The sequence below is a fragment of the Orcinus orca genome, chromosome 5 (assembly GCF_937001465.1).
Source record: "Orcinus orca chromosome 5, mOrcOrc1.1, whole genome shotgun sequence".
NCBI lineage: Eukaryota > Metazoa > Chordata > Mammalia > Artiodactyla > Delphinidae > Orcinus > Orcinus orca.
The window spans coordinates 93,611,113-93,624,234 of record NC_064563.1 but is presented as its reverse complement, the minus strand read 5'-3'; the positions used below and the strand labels follow the sequence as shown (position 1 = coordinate 93,624,234).

At 36.4% G+C, this 13,122-nt stretch overlaps 1 protein-coding gene across 1 annotated transcript in view; it reads left to right on the top strand.

The window, feature by feature from the left end:
* LOC101286280 (T-cell receptor-associated transmembrane adapter 1) overlaps window positions 1–11,056 on the top strand; it is a 51,344-nt gene extending 40,288 nt beyond the window's left edge. The window contains exons 4-6 of the mRNA XM_033432198.2: window positions 766–827; window positions 2,926–3,014; window positions 8,881–11,056. Coding sequence (XP_033288089.1) covers window positions 766–827; window positions 2,926–3,014; window positions 8,881–9,135 — 406 coding nt within the window. The 3' untranslated portion in view covers window positions 9,136–11,056. The remainder of the gene's footprint in view (window positions 1–765; window positions 828–2,925; window positions 3,015–8,880) is intronic.
* The last annotated feature ends 2,066 nt before the right edge of the window (window positions 11,057–13,122 follow it).

The following is a 13,122-nucleotide window of genomic DNA, read 5'->3' as shown; positions in this document are numbered from 1 at the left end:
TATTGCTGATATTACACATAAGGTTAGGGAAAATACTTTAATCTATCTGAATCTCAGACTTATCTGTAAAGTGGAAAATAATAATATTTCTGCAGAATTTCCCTTGGTTTTTGATATAATGCATGTAAAACAGCACAGTATTTGGATGTAATAGGTGATCAATCATTTTATTGCATCTGCCAAGCTGAGTCTACGATATTTCTCTGGCCTCTTATTTTTTAATCATCACTGTCAGTTAATATTTATTTAGTAAACAGAGTGTTAGGGGTATGTTCAGAGTGATATTCTTGGCAAATAAACAGGAAGTACAATGTATAGATTAGAGCACAGATAATCTAGGTTGTAATCCCAGCTCTGCCATTTACTAGTCTTGTGACCTTCAGCAAATTATATAACCAATCTGTGCCTCAGATTCCTTATCCCTAAAGTGGGAATGCTGTAGTGCCTATCTGGCCGAATTGTTGTGAGAATTAAATGAATGAATATATATAATGCACTTCAAGTAGTATCTGTCACACAACAAGTGCTAAATAAGTATTTGCTATTTTTGTTCCCCCAAAGAGGGTCCAACACACATCTTTTCAAATTCATACACACCTACACATACACACTTGCATTTACTGACTTACTTGCCTATCTACCTTGGCTGGTCAAGGCTGAATAAGAGCATGCAATAATTTACCCAATATTGAATTTAGCTGAAAGATTAGTTTTGAACTATGTGTAAAGTAGATTCTAACAAGGCAAATTATTTCCTTATTATAGGGAAAATGAGTATGACCTTGAAGACACACCAATTTATGGTAACTTAGATAATGTGGTCCCAGGTAAGTTTTATTTTTCCAGAAATTAAATTTATTTATAAATCAATTACCTCACTTAATTCCACAAAGAATTTGAGGTAGCTTATTTTTGTCACAGTCACGTTTAAATGTTCCAATGGTAACCATAAATTCAGTATTTTTAGCATATCATTTAGCATATATTTCCAAAGCTGCATTTCATAAATCATATTGCAACATTCAGTGTAAATCAACATCCTGTTTTTCTATATTCTCTTTATTTTACTCTAGTAGTAATGAGAATACCGGAAGACTCTATTACCATGAATTTTGACACACACAGAATTCTATGAAATAAAGTTATTTCTAGAACAGTAAATGACCCAGGAAAACAGTGCTTTACGCTCTGTGTATAAAAGCAAATCTACAGTGAATAATTTGGAACAAAGAACACATTCTCTGGTTTCTCTTGTTTTAACTGCTTCTTTTAAAGTAGAGAACCTAGGTTTACACTGATGACAAGCAGGGAAAGAGAAGCGCCAAACCATCACTGAGTGGGTTATACATTTTTTTGTTCTTTTGTAACAAGTACTCTTCAGTTCCCAGCATCCCTTATTACTTGAAATATCCCAACCACCCCAAAAATAAAATGCCCCTAAATGCCTCAGAACAAACAGCTGTGATCTAATTCCAGAGCTCTGATGAGAGAAGCTGTTGAGAGTAACGCTAGCATTTAACGCTATCCTTGCCCTGTAAGAAATTCACTTAATTCATGATAGGAGACTTGGGGGTTAATTCCTGTTGATCTCTGAGTCTCAAACACAGAGATTTCCAGTAATGGGCTAAATTTATCTGAATCTCTATATATCAAAACAGTATGGAATCTCCTAACGTTACACACATGAGAATTTTATAGGAGTCAAGAGTTTATTTAATTTTTGTCTTTCCCCCCATTGTAAAGTGTCCTCTAAGCTCTGCACTCTGAGGAATCAGAAACTATTTTTCAGGAATAGACTATTAAAAATAATTTTCCTTCCCATTTCCCCTTGCAGAATTTTGGTGCCCACCTGTAATACCTGAGGACTTAATTTCTTATGTATTCTGGTGGCTCAAAGCCCACCATATCTGCAGTCTCCATGTCTAATGAGCACAGGTGTCACTCCTACAGGTTCTGATTTAGTAGTTCCATGATAAAGCTCAGGAACCTGCTATTTAACAAGCCTTCCAGGTGATTCTAATGCATGATTTCCATGACCCATGCTTTGAGAAACATCACCCTATGGGCCAGTTCTCTGCATTGCTTTTCAGAAAGGGTTGAATGATTTTGAAGTACCTTGTATTATAGTAAACATATATTTTTATCTATGGGGTCAAACTGGTGCAATCCACATCTCTGCCAGGTTACTTGCCATCCTACAAGTCATTAACTCTCCTTCTTCTCCCTTTTAAATAGGAGTATCTGGGGAAAGAAAGGTACGGATGATTCAGTAAGCATCCCCACAGGATGAAATAAGTGCAGGTCTGCTGGCTGGTGGACATGGTACAAAAACCCCCAAGTACTTAGTACCAGCATTATACACCCCAGGCCCTCAAAACAGCCTGGCTGAACTGTCCTGTCACTGATTTATGGGACGACAAACATAATCTAAACCCTCTTTTTCAAAAATGGTATGTAAGGTTAAGAAGGCCTCTTAGTAAAATGTCTTTACTTATGGAAAAAATTACCAAATCGTAATCATCAATATACGTGCTCTGTGCTTTATGCCGTCTGCACCATTTGTAATCACGTTTAAAGAGAACACAGACAATCCTTTAACTTGTGGGATCTCAATAACATCTAAATGGCAGTTTAAGTTGAGATTGTCATGTCCTACAATGGTATAAAAAAATTAATATGATCTAGTCCTTATCCCAAGTGACCTTCTTTTGTCTAACTGTTAATGCTGCAGGGCAACAGACTTCTCCACAGTCTGATCTGCAGAGCAGTTTGTGCTTCCTTACCTCTTGGTTTCTTCACAAAAAAGCCTAGTCAAATGATCCCTGAAGGTTTCACATTTATAGCTAAATGTTGTTTGGGCCATGTATTTTTATTCATGCCAGCATTTTTTATTTTTCCATTGTAAATCTCTTTTCCACTCCCAAGAACCAGTGGATGAAAACTACTATGAACAAATGAAAGCCCGGCCAGAGAGATCTGTGAACAAACTGCAAGAAGACGCCCCACCTTCACAGGTAAGTCTTGTTTTCCGTATCAAGGGCCAAGTTCAGCCTAGGTCATAGCACAGCTGCACGTTTCAAGAGCATAAAAGCAGCACATTCTGATAAACATCAGAAGCAGCCTGTTAGAAATTTTGCATTCTGAATCGGTGTCAAATCTGGAGCCTGAGCTCTAATGAAAAGCTCAAAGGCAAATAAATAGTACTCAGAGCTACACTTAAAGAGTCAAAATTACGTACAACTACAAAGGCAGTAGATTTCAAGGGAAAAGTGGATTCTCTTCCTAAAGTATTAGTTAAGCTTTTCCTTTCAGAGCGAAAAAAAATTACATGTATCATAGAAATAAATATAAAAGGTGACACAGGCAGAATTCTCAGAAGACCTAGATGTCGGGAATTTATGGCAGATGGGGAGAAAGAGACCTTTAGTGAAAAGATAAATTAACCAACTATAAAAGACCATACTTCTGTTTTATTTTTAAAAAAATGAGTGTAAATTTAATACAAGTCCTATGGCTATGGTCTTATGACAGGAGATTTACATGTGGCTTGTGTGGAGATAGGCAGGACTAAAGCCTAAGTAGAAACAGAAAAACCCAGGAAGAAATGGGTAGTTTATCTTTTTACTACCACAATCAGTTCAGCATCCTCAGACATAGCACTGCCATTCACGATGCTTAGCATACGTGAGGCTGAAATGTTATAAATGTCAGTTTTGATGGTTCTTTCTTCTCCCCGATCTCGTCCCTTTTATTATGTGCTCTTGTGCTATTCCCTAGAAACAGTCATAGGGCCAGCATTTCCTGTGCAGTTTTTACATGTCAGGCTTGTATTATGTGCTTTACAGGCATATCTTTTTAGATTCCTGTAGGGAGACAGCACGGGTATTCCCATTTGACAGAGGCTTGCAAAAGATGAAAAACTTAACCTAGAGACTCAGAAACTAAGTGGAGAGACAGAATCCAAACTTATTCCTGCCTAATAGAAAACACTCTCCTCCCAAAGATGGGTCAGAACTTGGAAACTTCCCATTAAGATAGAATTTCTCTTTTTCTTTGTATGAATCTCCTAAAAAATCAAATTCTTGAAATTTTTATTAAGAAACCAAGATGTGGTGAGGTTTAAGCAAAATGTAAGGTCATCCTCTCATGGGCAAATCTGTCATGTGATGTTGAATTAATTGTAAATGTATTTTTTAGATAAAATATATGAAAAACTGCATGTTATAATATGATCTGCAAAATTCATGGTAATATTCATGATAATAAAGAGAAAACCTGTCAAGAAGGTTAAAATGTAACTACACCACCAATGCAGAGATTCACAGGACCTTAGTTATGAAAGAACTGAGAATTCTGAGTAGAAGTTGCTGTTTAAAACATGTAAATTAAACAGGCCAGCTTTATTTGTGCTGCGTCTGGTTTTTACTCAACTGGAAATTGTGCAAAGCCTTAAAATATCTTTCAAAGTCTGCTACTTTATAAATTATATATTTAAAGACACTTCTAAGGAGATTAGTCTTCATTCTATTTCACCCTTCTGACAAATTTAATTTCAAAAATTATTTCTTTTCTTTCTTTTTTTTTTTTTTGCGGTATGCGGGCCTCTCACAGTTGTGGCCTCTCCCGTTGTGGAGCACAGGCTCCGGACACGCAGGCTCAGAGGCCATGGCTCACGGGCCCAGCCGCTCTGCGGCATGTGGGATCTTCCCACCGGGGCACGAACCTCTGTCCCCTGCATCAGCAGGCGGACTCCCAACCACTGCGCCACCAGGGAAGCCCAATTTCAAAAATTAGAAGTAATTTCTTTTGTTTTTTAAATTAATTTTTATTGGAGTATAGTTGATTTACAATGTTGTGTTAGTTTCAGGTGTTCAGCAAAGTAAATCAGTTATACATATACATATATGCACTCTTTTTCAGATTCTATTCCCAGATAGGTCATTACAGAGTATTGCGTAGAGTTCCCTGTGCTATACAGTAGGTTCTTATTAGTTATCTATTTTACATATAGTAGTGTGTATATGTCAATCCCAATCTCCCAGTTTATCCCACCCAGAAGTCATCTCTTCATATTTGATCAATTCCATTTTATTAGAATGACCATTATCATCAAAAACACTACCCAGGGCTTCCCTGGTGGCGCAGTGGTTGAGAGTCCTCCTGCCGATGCAGGCGACACAGGTTCGTGTCCCGGTCCGGGAAGATCCCACATTGCGCGGAGTGGCTGGGCCCGTGAGCCATGGCCACTGAGCCTGCGCGTCCAGAGCCTGTGCTCCACAACGGGAGAGGCCACAACAGTGAGAGGCCCGCATACCGCAAAAAAAAAAACAAACAAACAAACGAAAAAAACACTACCCAGTTAGCTACTATGATACATAGTTACTTTGGTCAATTACAAAAGCATAACGAATCTATAATATAATGCAATAAAGCCTGATGGATAAAGTGTTTGTTGGAAAAGGGAATAAGCTTCTTGTCCTTTGAAAATGATGTGTATAGTTCAGAAGTTGTAATTTCAGTATCTAAGTCTACTATTAACTAGGAAGAGATGATCAGGAAACCTAACGATAAAATGAGTTCATGAGAGTTCCCATGTCTTAAAAAAATTTGAAGGATGCAAGTGTGAACTTGTTTCTCTTCTCTTATCCTCCTGTTAAAACCTCTCACCTATCCCTCCTTTCCCTCCTATGTCAGAAGCAACCTCTCCTCTTTCCAAAGCCAATACTCCTACTTGTACTCTTGAGTATTTCTCCTATTTCCTTCAAGACCTTGCACATTCAATTATTTAATTTGTCTCCATTTCTTTCTTTAAATGAATTACTATTGACCTACCAATATACACAAATCCCTGCAATATTTAAAAACAAATAAAACAACAAAGCTCTACTTCAACCTGTTTTTCTCTCTAATTCCTAAACTGGTTTTTACTTTCTTCCATGGTTTCCATTTCTCTTCATAGATACAAATTCTTTTTTCCCTGTCTATATTTTCCATGCATCTATTCAAGTAGAACAACACTCTGGAAGTCACAAATGACTATTACATGTACACATTGTGGTCCTTTCTCAGGACTCTTGTTCTTTGAACTCTGCAGGACTTGATAAAGCAGACCAGTTGTTGACCAGACATACATTACTTGCTTTCAGTTATAAGTGCAAAAACCCAATTCAAACCACTTTAGCATAAAAGGGAAATCACTGGCTCATGTAACTGGGAGATGAAAGGGTGTCTTTTGTTTTTGAAATGATTGACTATGAGAGCTCTCTCCATTTCTTCACCCTGCTTCTCTGTTACTGACTTCATTCTCTTCTATTACCAACAGACTCTTCCATTGAGGCTGGGAAAGCCACTGGAGACTCAGATTTTCTTCCTCCCAAATCCAGAAAAAGATATCTTTTCTATTTCTGCATCTGTACCTCAATCCCAAAGATGCCATGTAATTGGCTCTACTGAAGTCACATGTCCACCCTTGGGCCAACTTCTGTTGGCAGGAGGATGGGTAGTGTAATTGGTTCCAGCCTGGGTTGCATGCTTAATCCTGTGCTAAGCTTGGAGTACAGCATTGTGACTGATAGGCTCTCCAGGACCAGATAGAAGAGGGAAATTTCCTAAAGGAAAATGGAGAATTTATCAAAGAAAGAGAATAGAACAAAGTGCTGGACAGTCAAAAAAGATATCCACCCCTTTGTATTACCGAGTGCCTTTTGGTTATTTTTCTAACTTCACTGACATCTTCTCTATCTATCTAGCCAAAGGCAAAGCAGGTCTGAAAAGCATGAGGTGTATTCAGGAAGCAGTGAAATGTCCAGTTTGCTTGAAATAGAGAGTTTATGTAGGCGAGTACTGGGAATCAAAATAGAAAGTGTAGAAGTATAAGCATAGAAAACCTTGAATGCCATGCTATAAAATTCAGATTCTAGGCTAAAATTTTTGAGACAGAATGGTAAAATATTGAAGTTATACCTTAGGAAGATAACTTGAAGACAGTATATGGGCTAACTGGCAGAGTGTAGAGACTCAAGCACAGATACAAGTTACCTATCTTCTATACAATTTTCCAGAAATGATTATTTTACAAATAAAAAGTCAGACAAACATACAAGAGAGGTTGTAAATAGAGCCATCCCCCTGCCTGGTAGAGAAGACTTAAGACATTTAACTTTTAGCATGAAAACAAGTGCCTACAGGGAGAAGCTTATCCATGCATAGGGGTTTTGTTAATCCAAATGTTGCTTCTTTACCCTAGACTCCACAAATTGATATACCTTTGGTTTACTCTGAATGGTAAATCCTTAATACAGAATATTTTGGTTTATTCAATAGCTGTCCTAAAGTTTTAGCCTACAACTCTGATAATTTAGCCTACAGCTCTGATAACCTTGAAAAACCAGGTTTGAATCGCGCAGGGCTGCTTAAACGCTGATTGTTTTCACCAGATGCATACTACAGTGCTACACGGTGAGGGGTTAGTTGAATTTGTGGATGCGGAACTACGGAAATGGAGGGGCTGACTGTAAAATTATATGTGAATTTTTACCTGCTCAAGGGGTTGGCATCCCTAACCCCCATGTTGTTCAAGGGTCAACTGTATATTATCTCTATTTGCTAATAATGTTGTAAGACAGGTACACTCATTTTATAGCAAGAGGCTCAAAATAGTTAAAACAAACAAACAAATAAATAAAAACTGCCCAAGGTCCCATGACCAGTATATTACAGAGCTGGAATTCAATCCTAAACTTTCAAACACCAAATTCAAGGTCTTGTCTTCAGGCCTATTGCTTTCCCCAAGCTTCTCTAGTCTCCTGCCCTCCTTATTCTAGTACTGACGCAGCTCTAGGCCAGAGAGGACTACCAGGCTTTCCTGGATGCAAATGAGTATCTCCAAGACCAACCTAAAGGAGCTCAAACAGGATCTGGGGACAGGTAGGCAAGAAGGAAGTAAAAAAAAGGAAAAAATGGGAAAATGGGAAATGCAAATCTTGCCAAATGCCAGTCATATAAATGGACAGTTAACCTTATACTTTTTTTTTTTATAATGTAGCAAACACATATAGTTCTTTCTTTTTTTTACCCGATTTTAATATTTATTTATTGCTGTGTTGGGTCTTTGTTGCTGCACGTGGGCTTTCTCCAGTTATGGCGAGTGGGGGCTACTTTTTGTTGCAGTGCACGGGCTTCTCATTGCGGTGGCTTCTCTTATTGCAGAGCACAGGCTCTAGGCATGCGGGCTTCAGTAGTTGTGGCACATGGGCTCAGTAGCTGTGGCATGCGGACTCTAGAGCACAGGCTCAGTAGTTGTGGCACATGGGCTTAGTTACTCTGCGGCATGTGGGATCTTTCTGGACCAGGGATCGAACCCGTGTCCCCTGCATTGGCAGGAGGATTCTTAACCACTGTGTCACCAGGGAAGTCCCTAACATTATATGTCTGAGTCTCAAAAATGTAGAAAAATTTGGGAGTTTTGCGGGTACCATCAAATGACCAAGTATTAAACATATGTAAAGCAGATTTTTGATTGGTTAAATTCCTTCCTGTCATGCTTTGTTCCCAGTTTAACAAATCAGTATTGTTACTTGATAGGCGAAACATAGGGCAGGCACTCCCTGAGGTGAAGGCAGGGGGAGAGGCAGGTAAAAATCCATCTAAAAGGTTCATGTATATTTTGAGTATAAAAAGAAATAAAACTATACACACAAAAAGTTCACTTAAGCATCTTCCACCCCAAAGTCTTATCATCCTAATTGACAAATTTGGCAAATAAGGTAGCTGAAGCCCAGAAAACAAGCTGTGTGTTTTTTATAGGCCTTAGAAATACCCAGAGGTTATCAAAGTTAAAGAATGGCTAACAATGAAGAATTAATATACCTTTCTTTCTAGGAAACTGAAGTAAAGATGTTCTATGCCTCACTAGATCACAGCTGTGAGGGGAAGCGCAGAAAGCACAAGAAACAGAAAACTTATTTGTCAGACAAGGATGAAGATGGGCAGGTACATGCAATGGATATCAACCTTTCTAAGGCCACTTTGGTGGACAGTTTCCCACCAGAAAGCCAGGCAATAGAGGAAAACATTCATGATGATCCCATCAGGCTGTTTGGATTGATCCGTGCACAGAAAGAAACTGTAAACTAGCTGGACTATGGATCTAGCTCAGTGACCCAGCTCTTACTGGAAGTGGTTGTTAAAGAAATGAAGACCCCATATGACACAACATGATTTGTCAGGGTGATGAGCTGATTGTCTGTTGGTGCGATGGTGGCTTACCTTTTATACAGAGCTTATGTTATACACAGCAAATGGAATACCATACAAATTAGTTATTTAAATCAGTTATTTGAATTCACTTAAAAAATACTGATGTAGTCAAATGTAAACGAAATCAAGTTTGCAAATTGATCCTGATAACGAAATCATAACTTCAAAACAATTATTAATACTCAGCGAAATAAACCAAAAAAAAAAAAGGTTTTAAGCATAAATATGTTCTGGATCACATTGAAAGAGAAATAAAAGTCAATGTTTTTTTTTAAACAGTTCTCGTTTCTCATCAATGTGAAACATCCCATAGTCAGAAGAAATTTCTGACTGAAAGGCATGGGAGACATTAAAACTTATTTCTAAGAGAAGAGGGACAATCTTCTTAAGAAATACTTTTCACAAATGGAAATATCTTTATTACTTCTAAAAATTATTATAAAATTAATGCATATTCCTTGTAACAATAAACAGTATCAAAAAGAATTTAGATATTCTACTAGCCAGAGATAATTACTGTGATCAACTTTCTATATATTCTAGATGTTTTTCTGGGTATGACCATATATATACCCACATATATGACCATTAGTTGTTTTTTTAACCAAAAAAGAAAAAAGGGGAATGATTATTTTATACATATTATTTAAACTTTTTTCACTTAACAGTAATATATTATAGATTTATTTCCACTGTCATTTTTAACTGTAACTAACTACAGTTATAATTTTAATGCCTGCATAGCATTTCATTGATTATACCAAAACTCATTTAAATAATTTTGAAGTACGTTTAGCTCATTTCCAATCTCTGGTTTTTTGCTTTTACAAATAACATTGTAATGAGAATGCATCTCAGCGCATAGTTGGTACTTGTCTGACTTCTCCTTGAGGCTAAATGTCTAGGGAAAGAATTGCTGCTTTAGAAGGTGTGCATTCTGTAAGTCTCTACAGAATATATTTCTGAAAGACCAAGAGTTCGGTCAAAGTGTGTGTCCTATTTAAACTCATAAGTGCTCTTAAATTGCCCTCCAAAAAAAATAAAAAAAAAAAAAACTTTCTATCTCTCTCCATTTGGAGTAGGCGTTTAATTCGGTCTCAAATCATCACTGACCAAGAAAATTGTACATGACGGCTATCAGTCCTGCCCTCTGACCAGAGCTTAGTCACGCTTTCTTCAATTGTTTGTGGAACTCCTGAGGCAGTTTATGTACTAAGTTATACAATGATGAGGGAAACTGAGACTCTGCACCCGTTGAACTACAGGCTAGGAGAAAAGATGAGTAACAGGTTAACAAAGAAAAGTGTAGCTACTAGTAAGAAAAATACTATTAAGAAAACCGAAGAAAGAGATAATGGAGAGAGGGCATCTCTGAAGAAGAAATTTTAATTCTGAGAACTGAACAATGAGAAGAAGCCACCAAAGTAAAGAGAGGAAGGAAGAGCACATTTTGTGGAATTCTATCCATATTTGGAAGTGCCTACTTCTGTCAATAATTATTTTCCATTATGAATCTGTAGAAAATTAAATGCTGATGACAAAGTAAAATATTTTAAGTTGTCCACAATGCCATAGGAAAGACAAAAATACTAATATTTAAGCGCAGAAGGAATCAGGTTTCTGATTCCAGAGAAGAGCCAAGAAAAACCCACAACAAATAAAGTTAATAATTACATATTGACTTTAAGTTTTTATGTTTAATTTAAAATAAAATCTCTGCTATCATATATGTTTATGTTGTTGCATTTCTATATATACCATGGTTCAGTAAAAATAAAGTTAGATTGTATTTTTGGCAGTTGTTTTTTCCTGTAATTATTCCACATCATTCACTTACATTATTTACCTGGCACCTGGAAATATTTGAATTTTTTGCCTCTGGTTTATATCATTTGAATTCCAAAATATTTTAAAGTTTTTTGTACCAGATATATCTGATGCCCATTAGTCAGGAAGGTTTTTAGCTACAAATTTAAATTCTTTAATAGATATAAGGCTTTTCAAGTTACCTATTTCTTGTTGAGTGAACTTTGTAAATTTGTCTTTTGAGGAATTTGGCCCTCTCATCTAAGTTGTTAAATTTATTGGCATAAAGGTGTTCAAAATATTCTCATATTATTCTTTTAATATCTGTAGAATTGGTAGTGATTTCACTTCTCTTTGATACTGATAATTTTCTTTTTTCCCCATCTAGAGATTTATCAATTTTATTGATTTCCTGAAGAACAAGTTATTGTTCACATAATTTTTCTATTGTTTTTACATTTTCTGTTTCATTGATTTACCCTCTGATCTATATTATATCCTTTCTTCTGCCTATTTTGTGTTTCATTTGTTCTTTTTTTAGCATTTTAAGGTGGAAACTGAGGTCATTAATATAAAACTTTTCTTGTCTAAAATAGGGATTTAGTCTCATAAATTTCCCTTTTTAAAAATATTGTTTTGCTTTAGCTGCATCCCATAAATTTTGATATGTGCTTTCATATTCATTCATTTCAAGCACTTTCAATTTCCCTTTTGATTTCTTCTTTGACCCATGGGTTATTTATAAATGTATAGTTTCCAAATATTTGAGGATTTTCCAGATCTCTTTCTGTTGTTGACTTCTAATTTAATTCTATTGTGGTCATAGAACATATGACTTGAATCTTTTTATATTTATTGAGCCTTTCTTTATTGTCAGAATATAGTCTATCTTGATGGATGATGGTGTACACTTGAAAAAAAAAGATGTATATTCTATTGTTGTTGGTAGAGTGTTCTATAAATGTCAATTAGGCCAATTTGGTTGATAGAGCTTTTCAAGTCTTCTATATCCTCACTGATTTTGCCTACTTGTTCTATCAATTATTGAGAGGGGAATGTTGAAATCTCTGACTATAACTGTACATTTGCCTATTTCTCCATACTATTCTGTCAGTTGTTGCTTCATGTTTTTTGAAGCTCTATTATTAGGGGCACACATGTTCAAACGCACTATTTTTTTGATGAATTTAATCTTTAACACTATGAAATGACCCTCTTTATCCTTGGTAGTATTGTTTTCTCTGAAATCTACTTTGTCTAATATTAATATTGTTATTCTAGCTTTTGATTAATGTTAGCATGAAATATCTTTTTATATCCTTTTTCAACCTAGTTACATTTTTATATTTAAAATGCGTTTTTTGTAGGCAACATATAGTTTGTTTTACTTTTTTAAAAAATCCAGTCTGAAAATCTCTCATTTAATTGGGGTGTTTAACCTGTTTTCATTTAATGCAATTATTGATATGGTCGGGTTAAAAGCAACACTCTTGATATCTGTTTTTTATTTGTCCCATCTGTTCTTTATTTTTTCCTCTTTTTATGACTTCTTCTAGATTACATAAGTTTTTTTTTATGATTCCATTTTATCTTCATTGTTGGATAATTAGTTACAAATCTATGTTGTGTTATTTTAGTAATGTCTTAGAGTTATTAATAAACATCTCTAACTCATTACAGTCTACATTCAAATGATAGAATACCTCTTTAAATCTGAAAACAGTGGACTTTTACTTCCCTCCTCTGACCTTTGTGCTCCGGGTTTTATACATTTTATGCATTGTTATTACTTTTTACTTTAAAAGGTCAATTGTCTTTTTTTTTTTTTTTTTTACGCGGTACGCGGGCCTCTCACTGTTGTAGCCTCTCCCGTTGCGAAGCACAGGCTCCGGACGCGCAGGCTCAGCGGCCATGGCTCACGGGCGCAGCCGCTCCGCGGCATGTGGGATCTTCCCGGACCCAGGCACGAACCCGTGTGCCCTGCATCGGCAGGCGGACTCTCAACCACTGCGCCACCAGGGAAGCCCCAATTATCTTTTTAAAAGGCTTAAATAATAA